A 16306-nucleotide genomic window follows, 5' to 3' on the forward strand; every position below is an offset into this window, starting at 1 on the left:
CATGCACAAAAAATGCGTCTTAAAGTGATATTTAATAAGAAAAAGTAAAGAAACAGAGGATTTGAAGGCACATATGGTCCTAGTATTGCACGGTTTAAATAGCTCAGTGTCACAGATGACGTTTATTTTCGTTTTTTTTTTTTTTTTTTTTTTTTTACAGTTGGGCCTGGAAAGTATTTCACAATAAAAAAAAGCTTAGACTTTTTCCCAAAAAAAAAAAAAAAAAGTTTTCCAAAAGCAGCACTTATCTCCATTTGAGTAAAAAACCAATCCAGTGCCTTTCAATCTTACAGTCAGTTCTGGCTCTTCAAACAACACAGAATTATGTCTTTTTCATGCACAACATTTGTATTGTCTTTTTCATTCAAACTAGGAAAATATGCAGCTTATGGCATGACCGATTAAGAGTTCTCCAGCACGCTTGAATTTGGCCTTCAACCAAAGGTTCCACGGTCCAAATGATTTGCAGGCTGAATAACATCCGAAAAACATACAGAGTGTGTTGCTTGGAAATTATTAAGTCTTTCTCATAAATATTTCTCATTGGTATTTTCAGCATTTGCCTTTACTCTTGTATTCACAAAACATTTCAATATTATATATAATCAATATTTAATGTTATATAATAACATTAAATATTGATAATTCTAGTAAGAATCCCCTCACATACACCAAACGGCAGAAGTATCTGAGGGGTGAAGGAATGCATGTAGTCTTACCCGGTGCAACTGGAAAGAGATTCATTTAATGTTGTGTCAGTTATCTGACTCCAAAATAATGGTTTAACCTTTCCTCTGTGCTAACTGTTACACACAGAAGGAGACTGCACATTTTCTACAGTAGTGTGGCTCTATATGGATCGCCATCTATCTGGGTAGACGCAGACTTGCCTCTGGTGTGTGTAGCCTGCAAAGATACAATTGTGCATCTTGCTATGGCAGTAGTGTATTGGCGAGTGACTACTGGGTGAAGATGTCCTGAGCTCTATGTGCATGTTAGGACCTTAAAACTGCTAGGTGTGCAGTGGTAAGAGTCAAAGAGGAATGCCAGATTAAAGTGAATGCAATTTATTGTATAGCGTGTTCAATAATAGCAATATACCATGTGACTCATAGGTAACTGGCATTACCTATTGTTCACTTTTGAATGGTGTTCCTAGTCAGCGCCCACTGTGCCACACCATCAAAGACACCAACATGCTCCATATGACATCAGTTTTCCAGCAACACCAAACATGATTACACGGTACTATGGAAAACCTAAGGTTTACATAATGCTGATCCAGTAGAATATTTTGCAACTGCCATAGTCTCTTTACCAAACTCTGCTTACACCCTGTCAGCGCTGTAAACACAATCTGTTTTCCTTTGGGGGTCTGATAAGGAGCACACTACTGTAAACCACCCTATAGTATGATGGCAATGTTGATTGCACATGTCCAAATAAATTTTAGTTTAGGTGTTGTGTGTGTGTGTGTGTGTGTGTGTGTGTGCCTTCTGATGATGAATACAGCATCAGTTATTTTGTACCAGCATATGCATTGCACTTATTTGCATGTACAACTATAATTCACAGCATAATGAGTTGTTACTGTCATTAAAACACATCAAGAACCATTCATAAAGCGAGACCCAAATCAGGACCCATGGATCTCTGTTCACCACATATTCATGCAGGATTCACACATGCATACTAAATACTGAGAGCAGCATGAGTGTTTCCTATTTTAATAAGGGACTAAGGGACACAGTATGACACCCATAACATACCGATGCTAATTAAGGAAAATAACCCTAAGGGGTTGACACATTACAATCAGCACTTTCCAGCATTTCAGGTCATGAACAGTGACGGTGGACACAACTGATAAATTCAGAGAATTTCTACTTCAAGTTCAAATATTTAACATGTTCGGCACATAGCAGATGCTCTGATTCAGAGAGAGACACATACACAGCTCACATTCTTTTTCATACAATCCATTCATATGGCTGGATATTTACTGAAGAAATTTAGGTTATGCACCTTCCTCAGGGTAAAGCAGCTCAACTGGGAATGATAATAATAAAAATAATTGTAAGAAGAAAATGTTATATTTGTACTGCTCCTCATGTTGTCTTCACATTTGATTCACAATTTTATGCAGCCATTAATCATTTCATTATTTAAACATTTTTGATCATTTTAGTGCTGGAACATATACATTATGCAGGTCATTTAAAATGTTTCTTTTTTGTTTTGTTCATTGTTGGTAAATTTGCTTAGTCATTTTTGTTTGTTTCAAGTTGGTTGGAGTGTTCGAGTGAGCCACAAATGGCAAAGGAGATGTAGATAATTTACATTGAAAATAATAATGGCTTTGAGAATTTCTTATTGTAATAGAAATCTTGGTTTAATTAATTTAAATTATGGGCAGGAGTCAGATAACATTAAACCACCCTGTTGTTAGTAAATAGATTTGAGGCCTAAAGCAATTTAATGTGAATTGCACCAGGGCAGAGCAACTATATAAGAACCAATCGAGCAACAATGTATATTGACTACTTATCAATTATTCAAATAAATAAAAAAAGGTTCAGGACAGGTATGAAATTATCGAGCATTATATGCCTCCCCTATTCTGGCCACCACCTGCTAATCAAAGTTATGGACAAAAGGTACTATCGTAGGCCTGAAAACCAGACAAGCATTTTTTCATGGAACAAAATGAAATATACCACCTAATGTGACAAGGATAACTCAACAGGAATAACATTCAAGCAATTCAATACTATTTGGCAGCACAATGAGACACATGCAAGGTGTTTGCGTACTGGGTTACATTATCCTGAAAAAAAAACTTTCTTCATTTGATACTATAATGAAAAAGGCAGACTCACTGGGGGACTAGACTGTGCAGAATCTGTTCCAACATCCCTCCACAGCCACTCCCCTTAAAGTTCCAGTGAATAACACTTTAAGAGTTAGTGTTACTTAAAATATCATGCATGTCATCAACATGAAAGGTCAGATGTTCCAAGCCTTGGCTTCAGAGGCCTGGCTGCAGTCTGTCTAATGCAGAGCGGACTCACAGCGCAGTGTATAATCCCACTGGATTAGCGAGCCAGTCTGAAGCTGCAAGAAGAGAGAGTCTCTCGCCAGGCTTATTTCACCGCGTGCAAGAGTTCAAACCATTCTATCAATTAAACACTGATTAACAGTGAGACAATCTAATAAACCATTTCCACTGAGCCCAGGGTGATCACTGCATCACTGAACAGATCTAGCTATCAAGTTTTATTTGAAGTGGTGTCTTTCCTATAAAGCCCGCCAAACACATTGGCAGTTTAAGGTTTTCAAAACTGATCACCACAGAAGCCTACAAGTAAATTTAAACTATCCAAAATAATACAGTGGATTTCATCATTATATCACTGCGAAAAACCTGCCCCAGTGGACTTGATAGAACTTTAACGTTGATTTATGGCTCATTTTCATATTTTCCTTTCCACAGGGATAATTACTCATGCAACAGTACATCACATACAAAGAACATATTATTTTATTAAATACTGCCAGATCTGGGTTAAAAAAAAGAGCATTAGCTTTTCACATGTTCACAATAAGCATGTTGACAGGAGGCCATCTTTAGTATTATCTCCAAATTCATTATTTCCACTTTTTGCAAAACTGTGGTGAAGACCAGGTGAGGATTACGTGAAATGGCCAGAACTCCACTGACACAAAATAGCAAGAAAGTAAAAGACGGTAAAAAGAGAAGAGCGGAAACTTTAAGGAGAGATTAGCTGTTGAGTATTACTGTCACTTCATTACACAGAGGTTCAAAGAAGGTGTCAGTGCAGGAGCATTTAATCTGTGCACAAACTAGCATGCAAATAAGACTGTCACACTAGTTTTCTGATGTATGGGGAAAGAAATACTGAATTTAAAGCCCCACTAATTTAATGCATTTCATATTACTGGTAGAAGTGATTACAGATGGAAATGCAATCCGATGGATTAAGGATTTGATCTCCGGATGTGATTACATTAATGGGACGAAGGTCACATGCATATGCACCAGTGATTGCATCAAAGTATTTGTCATGTCCTGAAGCCTACGGAAAACATTAATTAATCATTTCATTGTAGCAAAAATCAAAGCATATTCACCTCCTAGTTTACACATTTTGAATAATCCTAATCCTGAACAAAACAAACAAGCTGTACCATTCAAGACTCATGGATTGTGTGCATACTACCAGAAAATCCACATATTGTGCCTGACAATATGCAGCAGAGCCTGCAATAAACAAGAAAATATCTGCTTATATATAGTAAACCACTACTGCAAAATATGTAATAAACTATCGCCACTGTAAAGAGGCAGATGGAAAAGCTTTTCTTGATACAAGACATAAGGCAAAAATATTTCTACATATAAACAAGAAAAAATCCAGCAAATTGTTAAAATGGTGAAAGAATGGTTGTATACAATATAAAACGAAGCAAATGCCCTGTCTGATGTCATTAATAGCTTTGTCCAGGTCAGTATTAACTGGCTATATCACATAGCCATGCGCAAAGAGTTTATTTATAGAATACACAGAAACACTCCTTTCTGGCAGCGGGAACACATGCTGATATATAATACAGAACTCAAAAGTAAGTGAGTCTGTAAGCAGTAGTAAGAGTCTGTTAAAGTGGGTTGGAGACAGGTGAAGTGGGATTAGAGTATAATTTGTCTCACATTATCCTGTCATGCAGACAGAAGATATGGGAAGATAACCTGTTTTTATTTCTTAGCCCACTGAAGGGAATTAAAAAACTGAAAAGCTTTGACTGTGGCCTCCAGGAAAAAGGTTGAAAATGCTGTGCCTTTGTGTCAAATGTGCACACAAAAAACAACAAACATATGGCTGAAACACACCTGTGTTCAATGAGCATTGAATCCTGATCCAGTGCTAAAGAAGTTGAGAGAAATTTCATGTGACAGTCACTGAATTTAACCCAAGCCAGCCCAGAGATGCATACAATCCTTAAACCTTTGTCCAGTTTGATCTTTTCCAAAGACAGTCCTACATGCATGTTCATAATTATGTTTCTCAGTTTTTTCAATGCACTGTATGCATTCCATATTCAGATTAGTCTTTTTGGTGACAAAGGTGAAAGGGGGTTTCATTTCTGCTTGCGCATGTCCTGTCATGCAAACATTTGTATTTATTTATTTATTTTTTTGGTGGCTGTGTACATTAATTTGCAACCTTTATAAGGACATCTTATAAAGGACATCTTCAAAAATCTCGCCAATTTTTTTCCCTGAACACTGCTGAACAACATACACAGCCTGTGCTTCAGATAGCACTGTGTGTAAAATACTGTGAATCCTGTCCTGCTGAAATTTGCACAATAATCATAAGAGTATTATATAAAATTACCACATCACTAGAGTAAACAATTCCACACTGGGCATATGAACACAATGTAATGAAAGAACATTAGTACTTCTAGGCATGACATGGTAATGGACTGGAATTAGACAGATACTGAATAGCAAAGCTCTTACAATCAAAAGTCATAGAAATGATGAGCCTGTGACATGACAAGCTGTCAAGTGCCAGTATGACAACTCCCACCTCAGGCAACATCAAGCAGACGTAACATGCCATGTGAGTGTGTTTTTGGAGGGCATTTTCTGTACCATGTACATGCCCTGCTAGCTCTCTGCCCATTGTCTGAAATCATCTGCGCGTGATCTCATCTGACCTTCCTGACACTAATGAGCACACAACCACACTGGGACTGAGGATGAGATTTTTTGTTTGTTTGTTTACTTTTGAAATTAAGACAGATTATTGGAAAAAAACTAAAGCCTGGAGCTATTAGATTGTGATTTGCAAAGCACAGCTGTCCACTGGAAGCAGCTGACACACTGTCACACTGTATGGCCCACTGGGCAGAGCCAAGGAAGGGCAAAGAGAGAGAGAGAGAGAGTGAGTGGGAGAGAAAAAGAGTGTGTGAGAGAGAGAGGGAGGGAGAGAGAATGAAAGAGAGAGGGGAAGAGAGTGAGTGGGAAAGAGGGAAAGAGAATGAGCAGGAGAGAAAGAGAGAGAGAAGAGGGAGGGAGAGAGAGTGAGAGACAAATCAGTGAGAGAGAGAGAGAGAGAGAGAGAGGAGGGAGGGAGTGAGTTAAGCCTCACGATTCAATTCACAGAAAGGCTGGCAAAGCACATAACTGATCCAAAGCCAAAGTTAACTGCTGAGATGGGGCAACGCAAACACCTCTGGGGTAAAATGGGGGTGCAAAGCTAATCTATGAAGCTGTCCTGGAGAACACCAGTTTGATACCTGACCAAGGAGTGCATTCTTCAGACGCCACGATAGTCAAGGGGTCGAGTGTAATACAAAGACTTGCATCAGAGAACTGTCAGCAATGACAGGTAGGAGCAACAGAATTTTTGAAAGGTTGAGCTTCAGGTATAAAATGACAGTTGACCATAGCCTTCTTTATAATTATGACTATATGCAATGGAGGTTGTAATATAAGCAGGACCTCATATTATAGCGTTATAATATCTGCAGCACTAGAAGTGGTAGTGCACTAGCAGTAGCAGCAACAGTAGTCATATTACCAACAGTAGGAGCTTCCGTGGTATGGTATGTGTAATAGGAATATTGATATCATCACTGTTGTTTTGGATGTACTGTGCCCCTTGTTGTTGCATAATTCTTATATGATTTGTACACTGAAATAAGACAGTAATGTATTTATCTTTGTGGAAATAATAAATCCCTCAGCCCGGAATACTGGGCATTTGTATTCTGATTGTCCTACAAAGACAAAACACTCTTATTTACTTCCTACAACTATTAGCTAAAGGATGGCTTCTGAAACACTGAACAGCTGAAATGACTTCAATATGATGCCGTATTGAATATCATGTAGCCTCTTGCTCACCCCATGAAATACTTTAATTATTCCACTAAACAGATGTTTTTGCTGGAGGCAGCCAGGGTCGTGTATGAAAATAACGGTTGCAGCGCTAAGCTAGCCCAGTTTTTGGGGTCGCAAATATCTCAATCTTTGCATACTTTCCCAGAATTCCTCACGCCAAGTAATTGACCTGGGCTTGATCAGCGCTCCAATACTGATGGACCGAGACCCAGAGAGTGGAATTGTAGTGTTGCAGGGTAGGGACATGAGAGGAAAGCCGCAATAATGAGGGAAGACACAAGGAGATACATCCACAGGGAGGAAGGAATTACTGCATACTTCATCCATCCTGTTACACTGTGTAGTCTCTCTAAGACACAAGCTGCAGTCACACAGGGACTGGACAATGTTGCCCTTTAACCCCACACCAATGCCCTTTAACCTCAACCCCCTGTAAACACTGAAAAATACTTGCAAACATACTTACCCCTTGACCTTTAGCATGACCATTACAGCATGAAGCTTCTGCTCAATGTTCCCACCCTCACTTCCACTTCCAGTAGCCTAAGAGAGCATATCACTTTTCAACTGTGTAAACTTAACCCCAGCTCACAGTAGTGGACCCCTATCAATACCCCCTCTGTGTAATAACCTAAACAAAGCTATTTTTAAATGAATTTATTTAAAATGAATGGCCCATTTTGATCATTTAAATATGACACATACAAAACTACAGCAGTAGGCTGCTGCATAATATGGCTTGATGGCCAATGATTTAACCAAGAAAACTTATTTTTATCATTATCTTTACTGTATATATGCAAAAGGTACTTGTACTTTGTTATACAATACATTTTATATCATAGTTCAGTAGTAGATGGCAAGAATACAGTATGCTGCATCTTGCATCAAGGCTTAAAAGATAACATGCACTTAATAATTTCTTCCACTGATTTTTTTTTGTTTTTAAATTTTAAGGTAACTGTGGTGAATTTTTCCTCATTTTGAGTAATGCCTGAACTATTTATGGAGCTTATGGATTTTTGACTCAGCATTAATACAGGGTAAAAGATAGATGTCAAAAAAATGTTGACAGATATAATATGTAATGTAGTTAGCCATCTTTCACTGAGGTTGTTTGTGCAGAAGCATTTTGAATCAAAATTACACTCTTTTACACAATCTATTTAAGCAGTGTTACAACTATTTTATAAAAAATTGTTCATAGTTGCCATAGTTGTCCGTATTATAATGTATTATAATTTATTATATAATAAAATAATAAAATCTAATTTTCATGTAACTTTAAGTGAAGTCATACTGACAACTGTAAATATCAACAGAGACATGATACATGCTTGTATTCCAATCCAATCCAATTCCAAGTTCATTGTAATCATAAAAACACCTATTTGGGTCACACTCTCAAAACATTTCTAAAAAGGAGTCGTACAATATGGATGGATAGTATAATCACTTTGCAGTATAATCACTAAGTGGTCAGGTTTAAGCTTCTGCCCTGATGTGTGTTTTGACTATCAGACGGCAAGATTAGTTTACCACAGTTTGCAGCAATGCCAAAATTCTACAACTCTAAAATTCAGCCATTATTCATGCACAATATTAACCAGCTGTGTTGAACTTGTTCATATGAGAGAATATGGCAACCACCACGATAAATAATATCATTATATCTCAGGGCTAAAACATATACCATAGAGACCCAGAGAACAAAAAATAGACCATAGATTTTTGAAAGGAATTCTTCCAAAGGGAGTGCATTCTAAGTCACTGGTTTGCCCTTGAACAGAATTCTATATGCTAATCCCATGAAGGATTCTTCTCTCAGTGACACAAAGAGCTAGGAAAAGCTCCTGAATGTCAAACGCATGGAAATGTGTAAATGAACAGTGCCAGCAGCAGAGTGAAAAATGCTTCAATTAACCTTCATAGTCACAAATTATAGCACCAGCAACATAATATACTAATAGCAGTAATCGTATTTGACGTGAGCCAATTATGACATTTCCTCATATCCAAAGTATGTTAATACTACTCACAGTGAATCAAGTTGATACACAGTGGTTCAAGTTGATACACAGTGGTTATAGTGGGAGAAAATAGATGATCTAGCTACAAGTTACTTTTTAAAATGTATTTATTGCAAAACAATGATGCTAGGTTAAGCAATTTCAAAAATATATAGAAACTTAGTGAAAATTGGACCTACGTATATGACAAACATCCCCAGACTACACTCAGATAGAATTCCATCAATTATCGTACAGTAGTTCTAGTGTCCAACAAAATCCACAGTTTGGAATGAAAAGCAATGTAGACATCTGTTCCACAATCGACAATATATCTAGCATTCCACCATCTTTGTTGCACATTCCATTCTGGACTCTTCTGCCAAGACTTCTGTAAAAGTACAATATGGACAGACAGCCTCTTTTTAAAGAAAACAATGAAGGGAGAGCTATTGCCTTTTGCTCATTAAAAAATGCAATTAAATTCTAAAATGAACCTCAAAATATCACAATTCAGATAAAAGTAAATCCCATTAGTAAACACATAATGGCCCAGTGTATTTATTATCAGTCATCAACTGATTATGGTGTATGAACACACACAAAACCATTATTATCAATTAAATCTATAGTTATCTCAACAATGATAGTTACAAAATGAAAGGCAGCAATAACAGTGATAGCAACCCAATTCTTTTCTGAGCAGGGGGAATTTTTTGGTGTCTGTTAGCCATCCTGGTGACCCAGTGCACCGCTGCGTGTCCCAAGGAGTGCGAGTGTAACCCAAAGACCAAAGTAGTGGACTGCCGGGGGCGGGGCCTGTACGACATCCCACGGAGGCTGCAGCTGGACACCCAGGAGCTGTACCTGCAGAACAACCGCATCCGGGGCCTGGGCTCTATGGCTTTCCGTGAGACCCCGCTGCTCCGCGTGCTGAACCTGGCCAACAACTCCATCACCAGCATCTCCGCCAACAGCTTCCAGGGCCTTCGCAGCCTGCTAGTGCTCAACCTGGCCAACAACTCCATCCGCGAGATCGACCGGCGCCTCTTCAACCCCGTCAGGACCCTCTCGGAGCTCAACCTGTCCCACAACAGCATCGCTGGCCTGCCTGCAGCCCTGGCTGACAGCGTCGGGAACCTCACCTCACTCTCCCTCTGCCACAACCGCCTGCAGCGGCTGGACCGGGGGCTCCTGGAGTCTCTCACCAAACTGCAGGCCCTGTTCTTCCACAGCAACCCGTGGAAGTGCGACTGCCAGCTCATCGGTCTGAAGCTGTGGCTGGAGACCTTCCTCTTCAAAGGTAATGATGCCACCTTGAGGCAGTTTTAAAAGCCCTCACCTTCTCAGTATGTAAATCATCTCTATTCTAAGCTGCTGCAGGTAAAAGTAACTTGGAGAACCCTGCAATACTGATCTGCAGAGGGAAAATCATGAAGTGATATTGCGTAGATAGTGTGACACAATGTCACAAACTACATCAGAACAGTCCAACCACAGAGGGGTATATCCTGTCTGCACCAAATGTCACTTCTCGGAATCCTGTGGAAAAGAGCCTTGTTCTTAGGAATGACAAAGACAGCTGTTAACTGGCCACAGAAATGTATCTCTTCCCAGTGGTAGAAATTTTGAATAGATATGTACATGACTGCTAAGTAGATAGCTTCACTTTGCTGGCAGTAGACATGAATATCAATAGTAGGAACCATCAATGGCAGATGCATTCTGTAAGTAATGTTCAGAAATCAAGATCAGACAGTACAATGGCAAAACCTAATACAAAATCTGGGCTTTTGTGTAGTGTATTGCTTCGTATGCATACTCAATACCCTCATACCCTTTGGAAAGTGGGATTGTACAGTCACATTTTCCAAACTGTACCAATATTTCCTCGGATTTTGCTTTGTAATTTATTTATTTATTTAATGTTTATTTGATAGGGACAGATACAATTAAACATAGGTTATTGACATAACAATATCCAATGCAATGTATCACAGCATTTATAGCATATGCTAATTTCCGATGCTTGTCCCTATTCTGAAACAAATGACCACTGTGATATATGGAAATGCAGGAAATAGCAACAGATGCATGATTAAGCATCAGTTTTATGTTTTATGTCCATTTTTTATGTCCTGTTATCTGATTGGGTGAGAAGAAGCTCAAATCATAGAAACATCAAAAAAACTGCTCACTACAGTCCGCTGTTCCCTTTTCCAAAAATGAAAACATATAGATGCAAACAGAGGATTTTTTTAAAGTCTAGCTTTAGGTTTTAACAATAAGAAAATTCAAGGAAAACATGTTCACTATTGATACAACATTAGATATGCTTGACTGAGATTCAGTAAATGAAAACATATGCGATGAAATGGTTAGAGCTGGGATTGGCCCTCGAGCCACAGTGTTATGTCAAACTCTGCATAATGAAGTGCAGAGTATCTCAGGCACATGGTCAACCACATGAATTCAGTGTAACAATTGATTTACCAGCGTAAAGAAGAGCTGTCACCCCAGGTCTAGCCCAAACTTTGAGTTTTCGACCAATAATAACCTTGTTGCATGTGCTGTGTGACACAACATACAAAGTGGCCTTCATACAGCACTGCCCAACATACTTTTTTTTGCGTGGTCAGAGAGCAAATGCAGTGTAAACCACATAACTGCAAGCACCCCACTGCACCCCCTCTTTCAAATGGAATGCAGTTTGGATGACAGATGTGTCATCCAAACTGCCAACCAATTACAACAGCCTGGACAGGGATGGAATCTGAACACATGATTTTCATCAACTGAGTGATGTGGATGCCTCCCCACTGCAGCTGTCACTGTAATCTGATACATTAACTCTTTTCTTTGTCACCATGATCAAAGAAAGAAATGGGAGAATACTGCCCTGTCCTTATTTATGATGCATTAAAAAGGTATTATACCTCAGTTTTCCTACATAACAAGTTGTAAAAATGTGGATCCTAAGCAAGCTATTTAATGGTATTTTTTATGTCATTATTTCTGAGATTTTGTTTTTATGTGCAATTCTCTAACACTGCCAGTATTCCCAGATATCACTGCATTCTCAGGGTAGGATTTCATCAACCAATGAAGCCTATAAGAATTTTTTTTAATTCCACAAAATTTCACTGAATGATTCTAGAAATGCTAATTATTGTACTGAATTATTATTATGCCACAGGACAGATCTGTTTATCACTGACACAAGTATATGTTGCAGAGGACTATAACAGCACGGCATATTGCTGACCTATATTTTCAATGTGCTGCATTTTTTTTTTTTTCCAAAAATGGTTCTTGGTTTGAAATTCAAATGAATGCTTATGATAGATAATTTAATATATACATACTGATGAACTGTGTGATAAAAAAAATTAAAAAAACATTTCACAAGGGAACGGCCGTCCTGCTGCCAACTTAAGAGTTTATTATATTTGGGCTTTTCTTTCAGCTGTCCTTGCTTGGCTTTAAAGACATAGTTCCAGAAATAATTGCAGAGACTTGATGATGCATCTTGTTCTCATTAATTATGCTTTACCTTTTGTATTTTACTGCCATCAAGTGAAGCAAGATAATTAATAGCACAATTAACCACTGCTGAAAGGACTATAATTATGTTTCAGAAAGAGATTTCACACCTAACTACATTGAAAAGCTTTATGCCAAGACAGTCATTTTAATCCTGGCGCTAACATATCTGGTTCAACGTCCTTTCTAGAAAGTGTACACACTAACATCTGAGTATTTAGCTTCAAACCGTGGTTGACAAGGACAAACAGTTTTTATCTCCCCTGGTCGCAGGCTATGCCCTAAGTAATACAGAGGTGTATTAGTCATCGTCTAGTCTTGTGTGAGGATCTGATGACATCCCTAGAGGACATGGACTGACTTCATGTGGCTAAAATCAGTATCTGTAAATAAAGGCTTGGCTAGAGCTTGTGTGTGGTACTGAGCTTACAGTTTGAATATTTGCTCATTAAAAGGTTTGGTTTACTGCCATAACATGCGTTTACCTAAAGTCCACATTCATTTAAATGTCTTCTTTTTTGCTTCACCTTCTTCCATTGCAGGGGGAAAGATTGACGAAATAAGGTGTGCAAAACCCGAAGACCTGAAGGAGCGAGACCTCCAAAGGGTCCCTTACGAACTGTTCCACTCCTGCCTGACGACCAACTACAACTACCTGTTTGCCAAGATCCAGCACCTGGATGCCGAGCACCGGCACCTGCACACCCACGGCCTGGGCGAGCGGCCTCGCGAGGGGCCGCCCGAGTGCGAGTCCAAGCAGCGGCCGCGGCCGGCCAACCTGCGGCACGCCATAGCCACGGTGGTCATCACCGGCGTGGTCTGCGGCATCGTCTGCCTCATGATGCTCACCGCCGCCATCTACGGCTGCGCTTACGCCGCCATCACGGCCAAGTACCAGCGGGAGCTGAAGACGGTGGAGCAGACGGCCCCCTCGGAAGAGAACGGGAGCACAGAGGAGAAGGAGCCGCTGGACAGCTCTGTGCCATGAGGCTCTCCTTCAAACGCGTAGGAACTACATACAAGTCTGCATACCATAGATAGCGTACAGGAATACATATGTACCCATCAAGCTAATCCTTATTGCTCAGAACTGACTCATGGGCTGTGTAGTATATCAGCCTAATGCGATCGGAGGTGCTTTTTTGGAAACTGCAGTTATACACTAAACAAAGTGTCTACCAAGACTTGACTCTTACACCAGCTCTCTCGTCCAAGAGACATCACAACACTGTGATGAATGCTGATGTCAGTTTATGGAATCACAATTGCCCTGTTCTTGACAGTACAATGACAGTATGTGCATATCTATTTTAATAGATAGCGATCTAACACCCAAAAGATACAAAACTGAAGGGCAGTCAGGATTGTGAAGCAAATATTTATACCTCATCCTATCATAAGACACCTCAAGGAAAATCCTCTAATCTATCAACAGCATACAAACTTACACATACCAAAACAATTGGACTGACAGTTGTCCATAGACCTGTAATTTAAAAATCAAGAGAAACCATCTGTGGTTTACCACGTATAAGATAAATATAAATGATTCAATCCATTCCATTTTTCTAATGCACTAAAGGATGAATTTACAGGGAAAATCCTTGAAGGTAAACGGCTCCTGAAAGCTCTAATGTTGCACTGGATGTTCTTTACTCTTGACCTCTGGACAGACTTAAAGTCATTCTGATCTGTTTAGCACAACCAGGTTTAAGGTCTAATTAAGCAGCGACTGCGACTGGAGTATATTTTCTGCAGGCAAGCAGTGGGGGTTTTGGGGGGTTTGGATTTGAGAGGGTATTTTGAATCCCAACATTTTTCCTTAAAACATAGATTCAGGGATTCGTTTGTTTTCCTAACCCCACCCCTGGCACAATACTCTCAAATACAGTAAAAACGCAAGGAAGCATGCCAACTGCGAGCTTCGCAGATGGCCACGCACAGCAACATGTTTATAATAATGATGTTAACTCTGAGAACATCCCAGCTACAGGAGAAAACATCGACCGGGCCAGGGAAAATTAACAACGAGGTACAAAATGATTCAGAATCCCAGTGAATGGAGAGCCAGCATTATCCGTTTTATATAACCGTGGAGCGAAAGCCCCCTATAGATTAAACAAAGGGCAGAAAGATTACAGGCCGAATGTGCAATGACTATTAAAGACAATCCCACCCTGAACGTGGTCTGCCATGCGAGATTAGATTGTTTAGACTTAGTACCATACTGCATTGTGTGAATTATAATTGCTGGAATTGCTTCTGAAGAGGCATAACCACGCCAGTGTGCACGGCCTCCCCCTCTTTGACTTTTATGTCAATTTTTCAGTTAAACCTTTTTGTTTATGAAATCTGAAAGAAAATTTGAGACGTGATGGGCTGAGACAGACTCTTAAAATGATACATTGGGTCACTCAGTGTTTCTCAAAACCATTACATCAAGATCAACCCTGAGGGGGAAAGCCAGAAATGATATAGAACACATCAGTATCTGCACAAATGACAATATTTATAAGTGGCCTGCAGTCCACTGGACAGATTGAGCGAGAATAACAGAGCAAAAAATCTGAGGGGCCTGATCACACTGCTATCTATCATTTCTAGCACCCTTCCACCCAGTCACAACCTTTGTGTACAGAAAAACATTCTAGCCTTCTGCACTCTGATAATAATTAGAAATATCAGTAATATCTTTTATTAGGCATATTGAACAATACATTGTAAAACATCAACAGTAACTGAGCAAGCAGCCTGTGACAACGCATGCTTGATCTAATGGTATATTTGGTGGTTTCTGGAGGTTGTAACAATCTCCTGCATGCAAAACAAAAGGAATGAATACCTCCAGGTCTTTCTGCGATTTAAATTGCCACGGCAACACTACACATGGCTCAGTGGCTGCATTTCTCTTGGTATGATGTCATTGAGCTGTCGAATTAAGTTAATGATACTGAATATTCATGCCACACAAGTGCACTCAGGCAGATGGGCATTCATGGTCCAGCTTTATGAAGATTTTATCCAATGAAGTTCAATGAAGCCATAAAAATGGCCTAACACTATGTGCAATCTAGGATGATGGAGCAGCAATCCTCATTGAAATGCTATGCTTCATTAGCCCTGAAATCCACGCTATGATACGTCACGGTTTGTAAATTCATTTGTCTATTTGCATAGTCATTCATGCAACATTGTGCAAGTATTGAAATCCTTATTGAAATCATATGTATTTTTAAATAAATGGTTTTGTTGAAGGTGAATATTTTCACCATCTCTTAGTCCTTTTTATTATGTACAATTTGTGTTGAATAAAATTATTGCAGAATATTTATGTTATTTGCTAATAAAACTATATATTAGAGTAAAAATACCCCCAATGACCACCTAAATTACAATTTGATTGTATAGAAGAAACAACTAGTATCAAAGCATTTTTTTAAATTGCTATTTATAATACCAATACAGAGTAACAGGCTATTGTTTCCCCATATTGTGCGAGACCTGAATATTTTTTCTGTTTTGCAGTCAGTACTGTGAGGGCCATATCATATTTTGTGCTCCATTTTGTGTGCAGTTTTGTTTGCAGTGTGCAGTGCCAGGTTTGTTTCTGAGTACATTATGGTGTTGCCCAGATGTCTAAGACTGTGCCTTCTGTGCCAACCTAGCCTGGCTGCCCCCTGGCCACCACTTCTAACATTGTTTTCATGTGAATGGATTCAGACACTGTACATTAATCCTCTTTTCTCCCTCTCCCTCTTTCTCTCCATCTCAGTTTCCGTACTCCACTCTCCCACTAGTGAATATAGTTCTGCTCTCTCTA

At 39.2% G+C, this 16306-nt stretch overlaps 2 protein-coding genes across 7 annotated transcripts in view; one reads left to right on the top strand and one right to left on the bottom strand.

Annotated features, from left to right (window-relative positions):
• cacna2d3a (calcium channel, voltage-dependent, alpha 2/delta subunit 3a) overlaps window positions 1-16306 on the bottom strand; it is a 184613-nt gene that overhangs the window by 23903 nt on the left and 144404 nt on the right. The gene's annotated exons all lie outside the window — the stretch shown is intronic.
• Window positions 6112-14284, top strand: LOC118207367 (leucine-rich repeat and transmembrane domain-containing protein 1). 3 transcript variants are annotated; one of them, XM_035380858.1, is made up of 3 exons: window positions 6112-6419; window positions 9647-10246; window positions 13029-14284. In XM_035380858.1, the coding sequence occupies exons 1-3, from the start codon at window positions 6413-6415 to the stop codon at window positions 13472-13474; spliced, it is 1053 nt and encodes a 350-aa protein (XP_035236749.1). In that variant the 5' UTR covers window positions 6112-6412; the 3' UTR covers window positions 13475-14284. The 3 variants fall into 3 exon arrangements, with proteins under 3 accessions (XP_035236749.1, XP_035236750.1, XP_035236751.1); XM_035380859.1 differs by having other exon boundaries at window positions 9650-10246; XM_035380860.1 differs by having other exon boundaries at window positions 9674-10246.

This window comes from Anguilla anguilla, chromosome 11 (assembly GCF_013347855.1).
Source record: "Anguilla anguilla isolate fAngAng1 chromosome 11, fAngAng1.pri, whole genome shotgun sequence".
Classification (NCBI taxonomy): Eukaryota; Metazoa; Chordata; class Actinopteri; order Anguilliformes; family Anguillidae; genus Anguilla; species Anguilla anguilla.